The sequence below is a fragment of the Mastacembelus armatus genome, chromosome 1 (genome assembly GCF_900324485.2).
Source record: "Mastacembelus armatus chromosome 1, fMasArm1.2, whole genome shotgun sequence".
NCBI classification, from domain to species: Eukaryota; Metazoa; Chordata; class Actinopteri; order Synbranchiformes; family Mastacembelidae; genus Mastacembelus; species Mastacembelus armatus.
In genome coordinates, this window is record NC_046633.1 from 9,764,672 (window position 1) to 9,779,967 (window position 15,296).

The window sequence follows — 15,296 nt, forward strand, 5'->3', positions numbered from 1 at the left end:
CTGGATGGGGGTGGTGGCACAGTGAGAATCATATTCTTCGATTTCTCCAGTGCCTTCAACATTATCCAGCCAACATTACTGGGAGAGAAGCTGCGGCTTGTTGGCCGGTCCACTGTCTCCTGGATCACTGATTACTTGACAGATAGGCCACAATTCATACGGCTGGGTGGTGTCCTGTCTGATGTGTTGATGAGTGGTGTAGGAAGCCCACAGGGCATTGTGCTTTCTCCCTTCCTGTTCACCTTATACACCTCTGACTTTCAGTACAACTCAGAGTCATGTCATTTACAGAGGTTTTCTGATGACTCTGCAGTTGTTGGGTGTACACGAGGTGAACGGGAGGAGGAGTACAGGGGGCTGGTGGGCAGATTTGTGGAGTGGGCCGGAGGGAATCGCCTGCTGCTTAACCTGGACAAGACCAAAGAAATGGTGATTGACTTCAGGAGGAAGGGAACTGGTTGGAAGCCCCTCTGCATCCTGGGACGTGGAGGTGTTGGAGGAGTACAAATACCTGGGAGTGTCAATCGACAGCAGTCTGAACTGGAAGGCCAACAGCACAGCTGTGTACAAGAAGGGCTGCAGCAGACTCTACTTCCTTAGGAAGCTGAGATCCTTCAACGCGTACAGCAAAATGCTAGAAATCGTTTACCAGTCTGTTGTGGACAGTACATTGCTCTCCTCTGTGGTCTGCTCAGGTGGCAGCACTGCAGCCAGTGACTAACAGACTCAATAAGCTGATGAAGAAGGCTGGCTCTGTCATTGGCTGCAGACAGGAGACCTTTGAGGCTGTGATGGAGAGGATGACACTAAACAAACTTTTATCAGTCATGGACAACCCTGACCACCCTCTCCATCCTGTGCTGGATAGACAACGGAGCACCTTCTCCAAAAGGCTCAGACAGCTTCATTGTCTTAAGGATCGCTACAGAAAATCCTTCCTGCCTCATGCCATAACTCTGTACAACACATCTTCACTGTGTATCAGATAACACCCTGGACTGACTAACTGGCAATATTTGCACACAGACTCTTACAATAGTCACTTTCACTCTCTTTGAAATTTTTTTGCACTTATTATTGTATAGTCTGTCCACTTATTAGATTATTATCACTTATTAGATATTCTCCTCATTTGGTGTATATTGTTTTTTGTATATAATTTCTATATTCCTCTATCTTTTTAAAATTATTTCTTTTCTTTCCTTGTAAGATTTATGTTTATGTTGAGTGCCTGTAATTTGCTGCTGCAACAGCGGAATTTCCCAGTTTGGGATGAAAAAAGTATCTATCTATCTATCTATCTATCTATCTATCTATCTATTAGTGTCAAAATAATTTTCAACTGTGAGAAAGTGACAGAATTAAATACTTAATGTAAATATATAATATTTTGAGAGAATATTGTATTATACAATAATTATATAGGAATAATGCTGATATTCTAACATTATTCTTACTAATTATAGTATAGTTTGAAAAACCAAGCTCACTTTAAATGTAATATTTTGATACTTGATGTACATTTTTAGTATTGCACTTCTCAAATAAACCATTAATGAAATTTATTCTATGAAAATCAATAATCATTTGAAACTTTATTATGATCGTACCTCAACATGTATAAACTAGCATTCAGCAACTCATTTACATAATTATGGCAACTAAATATACTTGCCATGCTACACACTTAATCAAGCATTCTGTTCAATAGCAACATAACTGATTGTTCAATGTTTTTCTTGCTGTATTCTCACTTGGCAACTGTGTTAAGTGGATGTAAATTCTGTCTTACTGAATCACACAATGCTTTTAATAATGGAACAATAGGAATAAATATGTAGGACAGTAAGTATTATATAAAGAAGCATTTGCTAAAGAAAAACACAGAATGTTAAGTGCAACAAAAATGGCCAAAATCAAATATCATATTTTTATTTATAATGAATTTACTTTATGGAATATTGATATTATCTTAATGAATAGTACTTTAAATAAAATGAAACTGAATCACAGTGGCTAAAAACATTAGATGTGGAAAATACTGAAAAACTGTCTCAATTGTTGACACACAGCACAAATCTTTTTACCACTGTACAATACTGTACTGATAAATTTCATAATGCACGTGTGTCACTTCTTTTGTTTGTGGTTACTTGGTATTTATTCCACAACTGATATACCAGTAAAAGTTAGTCATAAAATCAGTGTATCTGCCTTGGATACTGGCTATAAGTGGATGAGCATCTGTGCCACTGCCAGCAGTGTTATTGAAAAGGCAGCCAAAGAGCCCACCGTGGGCCGAGCAGGACTGCTTGATGTTGAAGTGGAATCTGGAATTGAAGAAAACGCATCAGTTAGATTCTCCTTCCTAAAAATGAGGGATGAAGCTACATCCCAAGGTTGAACCCACATCTTACTTTTACCTTTAAAAATTGACATAGAATTAAACACAATATATTAATATGTATTTAATTACAATGATATTTAAGAGATAAATATAAGCCATAAATGCATAAAGTAACACTTTTGAATCTCCAGTAACTTACATGCGAAAACGCTGCCTGGTACAATGTTCAGTGAGGTTGAGCTGCTCGTAAGCTCTCTGCTGAATTCTGTAGTTACGTTATTTGCCGAAGGAACTGAGTTTTTGTCTATGAAAACCATTGTTACATTGGTGATCACTGATCCGCTCCTACAGTGACAAAGACAGAAAGCAACTTTGTAAAAGTTAAAAGACCAACATGTCGAACCAAAATAATTCAATGACATAAATTTAATCTTACCTGAAAGAATTAACGAAGGAGCGACGGTAAGATGATCCATAGAGTTTGCGACCCACTTTGTTTACCTGAAAGAGATCAGTACTGTCAAATGTAGTAACAAAAAAACAAAAAAAATGGCTGTGAGATTATAAGAATATTGCAATGTACTAATACATGCAATATACAATATTGTATACACTTTTATCTTCCTAATGCAATATTTAATTAATTGCAGTCCTACTGCAGTTATATTTAGAAGCTGTGTGTCTGCTGTATGATATGAAATGCTGGTAAAATGGGAAAATTATATGGGAATAATAATAATACACATATTCACATATATACTTTTTTTGTACACAGTTACACTGTGTCGACACCTTACCCCTGTGACCACTTTTGCGGCTAAAGACTGATATGCGGCTGAATTTGAGTTGGAGAGATCCGGTGTAAATGTGTCGCTCATAGTGAAACTAAGGCCAACAGTTCCCTCATTGGATGTTGGAGGATCTGTTGCTTCAGTGTTGGTAGTTGGTGTAGATGTAATTGTTGCAGTAGTTGCAGCGGTTGTAGTGGTGGCTGTAGCCGTAGTTGGAGTTGAAGTAGAGGTAGTTGTAGCATTAGGAACAGTAGTTGTAACACTGGGAGTTGCAGTTGTAGCACTGGGTGCAACTGTTGTAACATTTGGAGCACCTGTAATAACAAGATTCAGCTTTTTAGTTTTTGCAAGAGCTTTGGGAACAATAATATATGTAGCTTTGCATATTGTATTTAATATTAAAAAAACAAAGGATGTCAACTCTTACTTGTTGCAATGTTTTGTGCAATATTACCTATATTTAGTTTTATTTACTAAGTAATTGATGTATTGACTGTGAAAGACTGTTACCTGTTTGTGACGTTGTGGGCGTGGTGGCGTTGACTGGTGGTGGTGGCGTGGTCACGTTGACTGGTGGCGTGGTCGCGTTGACTGGTGGTGGTGTGGTCGCGTTGACTGGTGGTGGTGGCGTGGTCACGTTGACTGGTGGCGTGGTCGCGTTGACTGGTGGTGGTGTGGTCGCGTTGACTGGTGGTGTGGTCGCGTTGACTGGTGGTGGCGTGGTCGCGTTGACTGGTGGCGTGGTCGCGTTGACTGGTGGTGGTGTGGTCGCGTTGACTGGTGGTGGTGTGGTCGCGTTGACTGGTGGCGTGGTCGCGTTGACTGGTGGTGGCGTGGTCGCGTTGACTGGTGGTGGCGTGGTCGCGTTGACTGGTGGTGGCGTGGTCGCGTTGACTGGTGGCGTGGTCGCGTTGACTGGTGGCGTGGTCGCGTTGACTGGTGGCGTGGTCGCGTTGACTGGTGGTGGCGTGGTCGCGTTGACTGGTGGTGGCGTGGTCGCGTTGACTGGTGGCGTGGTCGCGTTGACTGGTGGCGTGGTCGCGTTGACTGGTGGTGGTGTGGTCGCGTTGACTGGTGGTGGTGTGGTCGCGTTGACTGGTGGTGTGGTCGCGTTGATAGGTGGTTGTGAGGTCCCATTGACTGAAGGTGTAATTGTTATGATTCAATTAAAAAAATCACTGATTTGCCTGAGCTCCCTTTGTCAACCTGTAACAATCTAATTTCAGTTATCAGGAGGTTCTGCTGTTTTCACCATTTGTTTAGTACCAGTGTTTTTTAAAGGGCAGCTATGAATTGAGGTGAGAATGTAATGAAGTGATGAAAGTGAATGAAGTGGATGCAGCAGAGTTTAAGAAATTAAGACATAAAATTTTATATTGTACAAGCAGTAGTAAAGCGGATGTTAATTAAGTGACTTTGTAAAAGTGTGAATATAATACCTGAAGGTTGAGTTGTATTCATCTGTGTTGGTGGTCCTTCTGTGGGTGGCAACACATCTGAAAATAAAAAAAAGAAAAGAAAATCGATTAATCCATTAAGTAATTGTGTTGTCATTTAAATTATCCACCCATCTCTTTCTTGGTCTCCCTATCTCTCTATACAGTATATATATAAAATTACTTATTCATTAATTGTCCGAATCATTTACAGAATTGGTAATAATTTCATACCTGATGCAGTAATAGATGAAACGTTGATACTGAGGGTAAAGTTTGAACTGGAAGCAGCAGTCTCTAAAGTTTGAACTGCAGAACTGGCATTTGGTAGTCCAGTCTCATTATTGAATATCAGCTGAGCCTCTACCACAACCGACCCCTGTCTATAACAAAAATGTAAAGTCATTAATTCTGTAAACATACCATACCAAATCTAGTCATTATTTTTACCACTGATAAGCCATATGATAATAAAATACATGATGAAAACTAATTAGAAGATTTATCTTGATTTCCATGAATGACATAAAAATCAATACAATAGCAATGAAGCATATATTCAAAAAAAAGAATGAGAACAATGTTTTATACCTGAATCCTTTGACAACAGTCCGATTGAACTTAGGTCCATATTGTTTAGAATAAACTTTGTCGAGCTGTGAGTGAAATATATTGAAGAAGTCTTTAATTTCCAAAATACAGCAAGACAGTTTAAATTATGCCACAACCATTAAACATATATTTTATACTCTTGTACTTTATATCATGTTTTTTTCAAAGAATTTCATTATTTTTTACAAAAAAATAATTTTAAATATCTGTAAAAATTATGTTGGTGAAATGTTTGAATGTCATGTATGAGAACTCTTTAAATATTTATGTATTCTCATTTTTGCCCTTCATCTTAAATTTAAAATATAATGCATTTGCACACACAGTATATTAAATTCCTTGTCATTCACACTAGAAGGATTAACGTTTTATCTAATCTGAAAACTTCCTATACTTCTTAAAGTGCCCTTTCAAGGTCTGTCATCTGACATTTTCAGATGCTAACAGAAGCCAGAAAAGAAAAAGTAATCAAAAAATTTACCTCTGTGGTTACTTTGTCTTTCAGTTGATTGAACTCTGGTGAGGATGTGTTTTTAAGTTGTGCTGTAAAGGTTTGCTGCAACTTAAATCCCAAATTTATTGTTGGCTCTCTTGGAAGAGCACCTGTTGTAGTTGCAGCTGGGGTGGCAGTAGTTGTGGTGCTGATCGTTGGTGGTGCTGAGGTTCCAATTACAGGTGGAGAGCTTGTAGTACCTAAAAGTAGATCAAATATTTCTTGATATTAAATATAATATTAAAGCTGCATTAGGAAATTGAATTCAGTGCTAGTAATGCAATAAAGCCATATATTGTAGCATTTTATTTTTTTTTACTAATTTCTCTTTTTTTATTAATTTCTCAGTGTGTCTGTCAATTTACCTAAAACAACATAATATTAATTTAACTGGTGGTGAAGTCATTGTTTTAGGGTAATTAAACAAAGTGGCAGTGCTGGATTGTGAGAAAGTTTGCATTACCTGGCTTTGTGGTGACTGGTGGTAGTGAGGTGATATTCACTGATGGTGATGTAATATTGTTTATTGGTGATGCTGTATTAACAGGTGGTGAAGTAACATTGAGTGGTGGTGGTAAGGTCGTGTTGATTGGGGGTGGTGGCAAGGTCGTGTTCACTTGTGGTGGTGGCGTGGTCGTGTTGATTGGTGGTGGTGGCGTGGTCGCGTTGACTGGTGGTGGCGTGGTCGCGTTGACTGGTGGCGTGGTCATGTTGACTGGTGGCGTGGTCGCGTTGACTGGTGGTGGCGTGGTCACGTTGACTGGTGGTGTGGTCGCGTTGACTGGTGGTGGCGTGGTCACGTTGACTGGTGGTGTGGTCGCGTTGACTGGTGGTGGCGTGGTCGCGTTGACTGGTGGTGGTGTGGTCACGTTGACTGGTGGTGTGGTCACGTTGACTGGTGGCGTGGTCGCGTTGATAGGTGGTGGCGTGGTCACGTTGACTGGTGGCGTGGTCACGTTGACTGGTGGTGGCGTGGTCACGTTGACTGGTGGCGTGGTCGCGTTGACTGGTGGTGGCGTGGTCGCGTTGACTGGTGGTGCGGTCGCGTTGACTGGTGGTGCGGTCGCGTTGATAGGTGGTTGTGAGGTCCCATTGACTGAAGGTGTAATTGTTATGATTCAATTAAAAAAAAAAAATCACTGATTTGCCTGAGCTCCCTTTGTCAACCTGTAACAATCTAATTTCAGTTATCAGGAGGTTCTGCTGTTTTCACCATTTGTTTAGTACCAGTGTTTTTTAAAGGGCAGCTATGAATTGAGGTGAGAATGTAATGAAGTGATGAAAGTGAATGAAGTGGATGCAGCAGAGTTTAAGAAATTAAGACATAAAATTTTATATTGTACAAGCAGTAGTAAAGGTATTTGTTTCTCCTGCTGTTGCAATTGTTGGAAGAGATGATTAATAATTATATAAGCCACATGGCTACAGAAATTGGATGGTCATGGCAGCAATTTACACTATAATATATAATAATTAGAATATACTGCGTTTAGCGGATGTTAATTAAGTGACTTTGTAAAAGTGTGAATATAATACCTGAAGGTTGAGTTGTATTCATCTGTGTTGGTGGTCTTTCTGTGGGTGGCAACACATCTGAAAATAAAAAAAAGAAAAGAAAATCGATTAATCCATTAAGTAATTGTGTTGTCGTTTAAATTATCCACCCATCTCTTTCTCGGTCTCCCTATCTCTCTATACAGTATATATATAAAATTACTTATTCATTAATTGTCCGAATCATTTACAGAATTGGTAATAATTTCATACCTGATGCAGTAATAGATGAAACGTTGACACTGAGGGTAAAGTTTGAACTGGAAGCAGCAGTCTCTAAAGTTTGAACTGCAGAACTGGCATTTGGTAGTCCAGTCTCATTATTGAATATCAGCTGAGCCTCTACCACAACCGACCCCTGTCTATAACAAAAATGTAAAGTCATTAATTCTGTAAACATACCATACCAAATCTAGTCATTATTTTTACCACTGATAAGCCATATGATAATAAAATTCACGATGAAAACTAATTAGAAGATTTATCTTGATTTCCATGAATGACATAAAAATCAATACAATAGCAATGAAGCATATATTCAAAAAAAAAGAATGAGAACAATGTTTTATACCTGAATCCTTTGACATCAGTCCGATTGAACTTAGGTCCATATTGTTTAGAATAAACTTTGTTGAGCTGTGAGTGAAATATATTGAAGAAGTCATCATGTTTTTTTCAAAGAATTAAATTATTTTTTACAAAAAAATAATTTTAAATATCTGTAAAAATGATGTTAGTGAAATGTTTGAATGTCATGTATGAGAACTCTTTAAATATTTATGTATTCTCATTTTTGCCCTTCATCTTAAATTTAAAATATAATGCATTTGCACACACAGTATATTAAATTCCCTGTCATTCACACTAGAAGGATTAACGTTTTATCTAATCTGAGAACTTCCTATACTTCTTAAAGTGCCCTTTCAAGGTCTGTCATCTGACGTTTTCAGATGCTAACAGAAGCAACAAAAGAAAAAGTAATCAAAAAATTTACCTCTGTGGTTACTTTGTCTTTCAGTTGATTGAACTCTGGTGAGGATGTGTTTTTAAGTTGTGCTGTAAAGAGTTGCTGCAACTTAAATTCCAACTTTATTGCTGGCTTTCTTGGAAGAGCACCTGTTGTAGTTGCAGCTGGGGTGGCAGTAGTTGTGGTGCTGATCGTTGGTGGTGCTGAGGTTTCATTTACAGGTGGAGAACTTGTAGTACCTAAAAGTAGATCAAATATTTCTTGATATTAAATACAACATGAAAGCTGCATTAGGAAATTCAATTCAGTGCTTCTAATGCAATAAAGCCATATAATGTTACTGGTGGTGAAGTCATTGTTTTAGGGTAATTAAAGTGGCTGTGCTGGATTGTGAGAAAGTTTGCATTACCTGGCTTTGTGGTGACTGGTGGTGGTGGCGTGGTCGTGTCGACTTGCGGTGGTGGTGGTGGTGGTGGCGTGGTCGTGTCGACTTGCGGTGGTGGTGGTGGAGGCGTGGTCGTGTCGACTTGCGGCGGTGGTGGTGGTGGTGGCGTGGTCGTGTCGACTTGCGGCGGTGGTGGTGGTGGAGGCGTGGTCGTGTCGACTTGCGGCGGTGGTGGTGGTGGTGGCGTGGTCGTGTCGACTTGCGGCGGTGGTGGTGGTGGTGTGGTCGTGTCGACTTGCGGTGGTGGTGGTGGTGGTGGCGTGGTCGTGTCGACTTGCGGTGGTGGTGGTGGCGTGGTCGTGTCAACTTGCGGTGGTGGTGGTGGCGTGGTCGTGTCGACTTGCGGTGGTGGTGGCGTGGTCGTGTCGACTTGCGGTGGAGGTGGTGGTGGCGTGGTCGTGTCGACTTGCGGCGGCGGTGGTGGTGGTGGCGTGGTCGTGTCGACTTGCGGCGGCGGTGGTGGTGGTGGCGTGGTCGTGTCGACTTGCGGCGGTGGTGGTGGTGGCGTGGTCGTGTCGACTTGCGGCGGTGGTGGTGGTGGTGGCGTGGTCGTGTCGACTTGCGGCGGTGGTGGTGGTGGTGGAGTGGTCGTGTCGACTTGCGGCGGTGGTGGTGGTGGTGGAGTGGTCGTGTCGACTTGCGGTGGTGGTGGTGGTGGCGTGGTCGTGTCGACTTGCGGTGGTGGTGGTGGTGGCGTGGTCGTGTCGACTTGCGGTGGTGGTGGTGGTGGTGGCGTGGTCGTGTCGACTTGCGGTGGTGGTGGTGGAGGCGTGGTCGTGTCGACTTGCGGTGGTGGTGGTGGTGGTGGCGTGGTCGTGTCGACTTGCGGTGGTGGTGGTGGAGGCGTGGTTGTGTCGACTTGCGGTGGTGGTGGTGGTGGCGTGGTCGTGTCGACTTGCGGTGGTGGTGGTGGTGGCGTGGTCGTGTCGACATTTGGTGGTGGTGGTGGCGGCGTGGTCGTGTCGACTTGCGGTGGTGGTGGTGGCGGCGTGGTCGTGTCGACTTGCGGTGGTGGTGGTGGAGTGGTCGTGTCAACTTGCGGTGGGGGTGGTGGCGTGGTCGTGTCGACTTGCGGCGGTGGTGGTGGCGTGGTCGTGTCGACTTGCGGCGGTGGTGGTGGTGGCGTGGTCGTGTCGACTTGCGGCGGTGGTGGTGGTGGAGTGGTCGTGTCGACTTGCGGTGGTGGTGGTGGTGGCGTGGTCGTGTCGACATTTGGTGGTGGTGGTGGAGGCGTGGTCGTGTCGACTTGCGGTGGTGGTGGCGTGGTCGTGTCGACATTTGGTGGTGGTGGTGGAGGCGTGGTCGTGTCGACTTGCGGTGGTGGTGGTGGTGGTGGTGGCGTGGTCGTGTCGACTTGCGGTGGTGGTGGTGGTGGCGTGGTCGTGTCGACATTTGGTGGTGGTGGTGGTGGCGTGGTCGTGTCGACTTGCGGTGGTGGTGGTGGTGGCGTGGTCGTGTCGACATTTGGTGGTGGTGGTGGTGGCGTGGTCGTGTCGACTTGCGGTGGTGGTGGTGGTGGCGTGGTCGTGTCGACTTGCGGCGGTGGTGGTGGTGGCGTGGTCGTGTCGACTTGCGGTGGTGGTGGTGGTGGCGTGGTCGTGTCGACTTGCGGTGGTGGTGGTGGCGTGGTCGTGTCGACTTGCGGTGGTGGTGGTGGTGGTGGTGGCGTGGTCGTGTCGACTTGCGGTGGTGGTGGTGGTGTGGTCGTGTCGACTTGCGGTGGTGGTGGTGGTGGCGTGGTCGTGTCGACATTTGGTGGTGGTGGCGTGGTCGTGTCGACTTGCGGTGGTGGTGGTGTGGTCGTGTCGACATTTGGTGGTGGTGGTGGTGGCGTGGTCGTGTCGACTTGCGGCGGCGGTGGTGGTGGTGGCGTGGTCGTGTCGACTTGCGGCGGTGGTGGTGGTGGTGGAGTGGTCGTGTCGACTTGCGGCGGTGGTGGTGGTGGTGGAGTGGTCGTGTCGACTTGCGGCGGTGGTGGTGGTGGCGTGGTCGTGTCGACTTGCGGCGGTGGTGGTGGCGTGGTCGTGTCGACTTGCGGCGGCGGTGGTGGTGGTGGCGTGGTCGTGTCGACTTGCGGCGGTGGTGGTGGTGGCGTGGTCGTGTCGACTTGCGGTGGTGGTGGTGGTGGTGGCGTGGTCGTGTCGACTTGCGGTGGTGGTGGTGGTGGCGTGGTCGTGTCGACTTGCGGTGGTGGTGGTGGTGGCGTGGTCGTGTCGACTTGCGGTGGTGGTGGTGGTGGCGTGGTCGTGTCGACATTTGGTGGTGGTGGTGGCGGCGTGGTCGTGTCGACTTGTGGTGGTGGTGGTGGCGGCGTGGTCGTGTCGACTTGTGGTGGTGGTGGTGGTGGCGTGGTCGTGTCGACTTGCGGCGGTGGTGGTGGCGTGGTCGTGTCGACTTGCGGCGGTGGTGGTGGTGGCGTGGTCGTGTCGACTTGCGGCGGTGGTGGTGGTGGAGTGGTCGTGTCGACTTGCGGTGGTGGTGGTGGTGGCGTGGTCGTGTCGACATTTGGTGGTGGTGGTGGAGGCGTGGTCGTGTCGACTTGCGGTGGTGGTGGCGTGGTCGTGTCGACATTTGGTGGTGGTGGTGGAGGCGTGGTCGTGTCGACTTGCGGTGGTGGTGGTGGTGGTGGCGTGGTCGTGTCGACTTGCGGTGGTGGTGGTGGTGTGGTCGTGTCGACTTGCGGTGGTGGTGGTGGTGGCGTGGTCGTGTCGACTTGCGGTGGTGGTGGTGGAGGCGTGGTCGTGTCGACTTGCGGTGGTGGTGGTGGTGGCGTGGTCGTGTCGACTTGCGGTGGTGGTGGTGGTGGCGTGGTCGTGTCGACATTTGGTGGTGGTGGTGGTGGCGTGGTCGTGTCGACTTGCGGCGGTGGTGGTGGTGGCGTGGTCGTGTCGACATTTGGTGGTGGGGGTGGTGGCGTGGTCGTGTCGACTTGCGGCGGTGGTGGTGGTGGCGTGGTCGTGTCGACTTGCGGCGGTGGTGGTGGTGGCGTGGTCGTGTCGACTTGCGGTGGTGGTGGTGGTGGCGTGGTCGTGTCGACTTGCGGTGGTGGTGGTGGCGTGGTCGTGTCGACTTGCGGTGGTGGTGGTGGTGGTGGTGGCGTGGTCGTGTCGACTTGCGGTGGTGGTGGTGGTGTGGTCGTGTCGACTTGCGGTGGTGGTGGTGGTGGCGTGGTCGTGTCGACATTTGGTGGTGGTGGTGGTGGCGTGGTCGTGTCGACTTGCGGTGGTGGTGGTGGTGGCGTGGTCGTGTCGACATTTGGTGGTGGTGGCGGTGGTGGCGTGGTCGTGTCGACTTGCGGTGGTGGTGGTGTGGTCGTGTCGACATTTGGTGGTGGTGGTGGTGGCGTGGTCGTGTCGACTTGCGGCGGCGGTGGTGGTGGTGGCGTGGTCGTGTCGACTTGCGGCGGTGGTGGTGGTGGTGGAGTGGTCGTGTCGACTTGCGGCGGTGGTGGTGGTGGTGGAGTGGTCGTGTCGACTTGCGGCGGTGGTGGTGGTGGCGTGGTCGTGTCGACTTGCGGCGGTGGTGGTGGCGTGGTCGTGTCAACTTGCGGCGGCGGTGGTGGTGGCGTGGTCGTGTCGACTTGCGGCGGTGGTGGTGGTGACGTGGTCGTGTCGACTTGCGGTGGTGGTGGTGCCGTGGTCATGTCGACTTGTGATGGTGGTGGCGGCGTGGTCGTGTCGACTTGTGGTGGTGGCGTGCTCATGTTGATAGGTGGTTGTGAGGTCCCATTGACTGTAGGTGTAATTGTTATGATTTAATTTTAAAAAATTCACAACTGATTTGCCTTTCACACCACAGTAAATAGCATGAATATAACTGTATAAAAACTTTATAGAGTTTTTCTGTGGGTCTAGAATTTATAGCATTTATTTATAGAATTTAAATCATCACAACTATCACCGCTTTTTTCCTGTTGATTTAAATAACCCTAAGGTATTTCTCCGTTCACTCATTCTAGTGACTAAAAGTGATATAAACTATTTCTTTGCTCTGTGTATGTTACCTGTCAGGTCTGGCGATGTGCCCACTAGTCCTGCAGAGAAAAATATCACAAAATCAAATTAAGGTCCAAATTGGGCCATTCAAAATAATGCTGTTTTTTCAATTCTTTTTTAACTATTACCTGCTAGCAGGAACAGGACTCTCAGATGATTCATCCTCCTGGTGTCTGGTTCCTGTGAAATAAAAACGCAACGCAATATAATAAATTGTAGAGAAGATCCACCTTCATCCAAGGATGGGCTATGGCACAAAAAATCCAATTTATGCATGTCTGGACACACGATGAACTCAAACTAATAAGCAGTGATTCAATACAACTGCACATCCATCCATCCATCCATTTTCTATACCCGCTTATTTCTTAATCAGGGTCATGGGCATCTGCTGGAACCTATTCCAGCTCTCTTTACAGGTGGAAGGCAGGGGTACACCCTGGTACTAAAAATGTTAACCACCAGGGTCAAAATCCCAAGCACACAACACGATGACACACAGTTCACAATGTATCTCTAAATTGATTAAAAAAATAAACTGCACAACAATGTTGTTACTGCACAACAACATTCCTACACCTATCAAAAAAAGTAGTCCTTTATTTTGGCCTGGCTATGAATTCATTGTGTCTCATGTTGTTTAAGACATATGACTCTATAAACTCCTCTAACATCTAAAACAACTGCCTCTATGCCATTAGGTCTGGGTGTAGACTGCTACCATGTTAGATAGTATCTGGCCACAGCATAAACTAGATTGCCAGAACAAATGGCATAGCGGTGAAAATTATCTATTAAGCCGCAGCACTTTTTCTTAATGCATATATGTTATATATTTATTGCACCTGCTAACATAGAGTTGAGTGACGCAATTGGATTTTCTTGTGTCACATACCACCCATGGATGAGGGCAGTTCTTAGATCATTATAGTTTTTTTTTAATCCTTGCTTGTATGAGTCTGCATTATTTTTAGTTAAGTCTGCCTAATAAACTGGCAAATAAGTGCATCATACAGCAACTAAACACAAGAGCACCTGTGACCTGCTGCTGAATTTGTAATAGATGTTTTAAAGAGAGTTAACCCATTCTAAATTAGGTATGCTAACCTGGAGAGACAAGTTTGGGCTACCTTTTTTTTTTTTAATTTGACAAAGCAGCGTCACACTTCTAAAGATTCCGAGCACAAGTGTATGCTGTGCCAACAACACTGATCAGTATCTTTTTCATTTTCTTTTATGAGCTCATGTGACATGGTGTTTTCCATACCGAACAAACAAAAAAACCCAGCAGTCTCAATTAACAGGGAAATACACAGCTAAAGCTGAAATACCAGATATTCAATATTTTTACAGAAATCTAAAACAAGAGTGATTCAGCTGTCTGATGCAACATTTGTGATAACCTGAGGTACATGGCTATCAAGAGATGTAGCGACAAAGGTAATACTAGAGATTAACAGAAACAGTAATGATGAAAAATGATCTTGTCTCAACTGGATTACAATCTGGACTCTGAATCTGCACCTTCAAGGCACCAACATACCATTATTATCTAGATAGATAATCTATTGTTATACTTTTGTAATTTTATAATTTTTTTTATATCTCCAAATAAAACCAAGCTTTAAATGTTTTATTTTTCTAATAAAACAATTATCTCTACAAAGGTTAAATTTGTTATGGCATTCCTGAGATTATCTTATTTGTTACAACAATATAATTTTTATATTATATCCAGCTGAACAGTGCTAATAGAGCGGCCACACCCTGACAAACAAAAGCACACAATCCATCAACATAAGGTATACATGGTATGTTTAACTGTTAGTCTTCAGAATAATGGGCATTGATTTTATCAGTATTTTGTTTCTGTTTTTTACCAATTTGATATTAAAATACAAAAAAAAAAGCATCAAAATTTGCCACAGAAGAGCATACACTGAAGAAATTACAATTAAAATTTCTTAGATGCTTTTTCTCTGAGTTCAGATTAAAATCATTTATACAAATTCACACAACTAAATTAACATTCACAAAATATGGTACATAAAACCACAAATTAAAATGTACTACGTATGCATGTTTGCATTAAAAATTGAAGGAAAAAAAAGAAAAAAAGAAAAGAAAAAAATCTGATGCTCATTTCACAGTCTCCTCAAACAAACCAATATAAATATTTCTTTTCCTACCCCAGTGTGGTTTCACGTCCAGGTGTGCAATAGTATTGTTGATTGATTTACAGCAACTGTTCAGCAAATGGTACAAGCTGACACTGAGAAGGGAGCAGACAATTCTTGGGTCAAAAATGGATGTGAAGTCTTTTGAATGGGTGAGGTTTACAAGACAAGAAAATCTTGCTTCTTCAAATGCCTGACATAAGTTGCAGGACTGGTTCTGCTCACCATCATTTCTATGTAAATGGATAAAGTAAGGCTTAAAGATGCTCAAAGCTTAAAATGTCACAGTGGTGAGTTGGTTGAGGTTGAGTTGAAATGTATAGAGATAAACCAATACATTGTGAGCCATGAAAGCATATTTGCTTTTTCAACCCCCTAGAAAGTTCCACAATGTACTAGCTGCCTTGCTTAGTACTAGCTGCCTTGCTTAGTCTTAGGTCTTAGGTATATTGGTATTAGTTCAATTTATTGCCACATTT

At 44.6% G+C, this 15,296-nt stretch overlaps 1 protein-coding gene across 2 annotated transcripts; it reads right to left on the minus strand.

Annotated features, from left to right (window-relative positions):
• Positions 1-1,590: 1,590 nt before the first annotated feature.
• LOC113127724 (mucin-2-like) lies at positions 1,591-14,962 on the minus strand. 2 transcript variants are annotated; one of them, XM_026302452.1, is made up of 15 exons: positions 8,610-8,665; positions 8,228-8,439; positions 7,805-7,869; positions 7,447-7,595; positions 7,216-7,272; positions 6,143-6,775; positions 5,668-5,879; positions 5,166-5,230; positions 4,809-4,957; positions 4,578-4,634; positions 3,649-4,278; positions 3,145-3,452; positions 2,784-2,848; positions 2,547-2,692; positions 1,591-2,330 (listed from the first exon to the last, which is right to left on the minus strand). In XM_026302452.1, the coding sequence occupies exons 5-15, from the start codon at positions 7,235-7,237 to the stop codon at positions 2,227-2,229; spliced, it is 2,391 nt and encodes a 796-aa protein (XP_026158237.1). In that variant the 5' UTR covers positions 7,238-7,272; positions 7,447-7,595; positions 7,805-7,869; positions 8,228-8,439; positions 8,610-8,665; the 3' UTR covers positions 1,591-2,226. The 2 variants fall into 2 exon arrangements, with proteins under 2 accessions (XP_026158237.1, XP_026158236.1); XM_026302451.1 differs by lacking the exons at positions 7,216-7,272; positions 7,447-7,595; positions 7,805-7,869; positions 8,228-8,439; positions 8,610-8,665 and adding exons at positions 12,649-12,678; positions 12,769-12,820; positions 14,830-14,962.
• Positions 14,963-15,296: the final 334 nt, after the last annotated feature.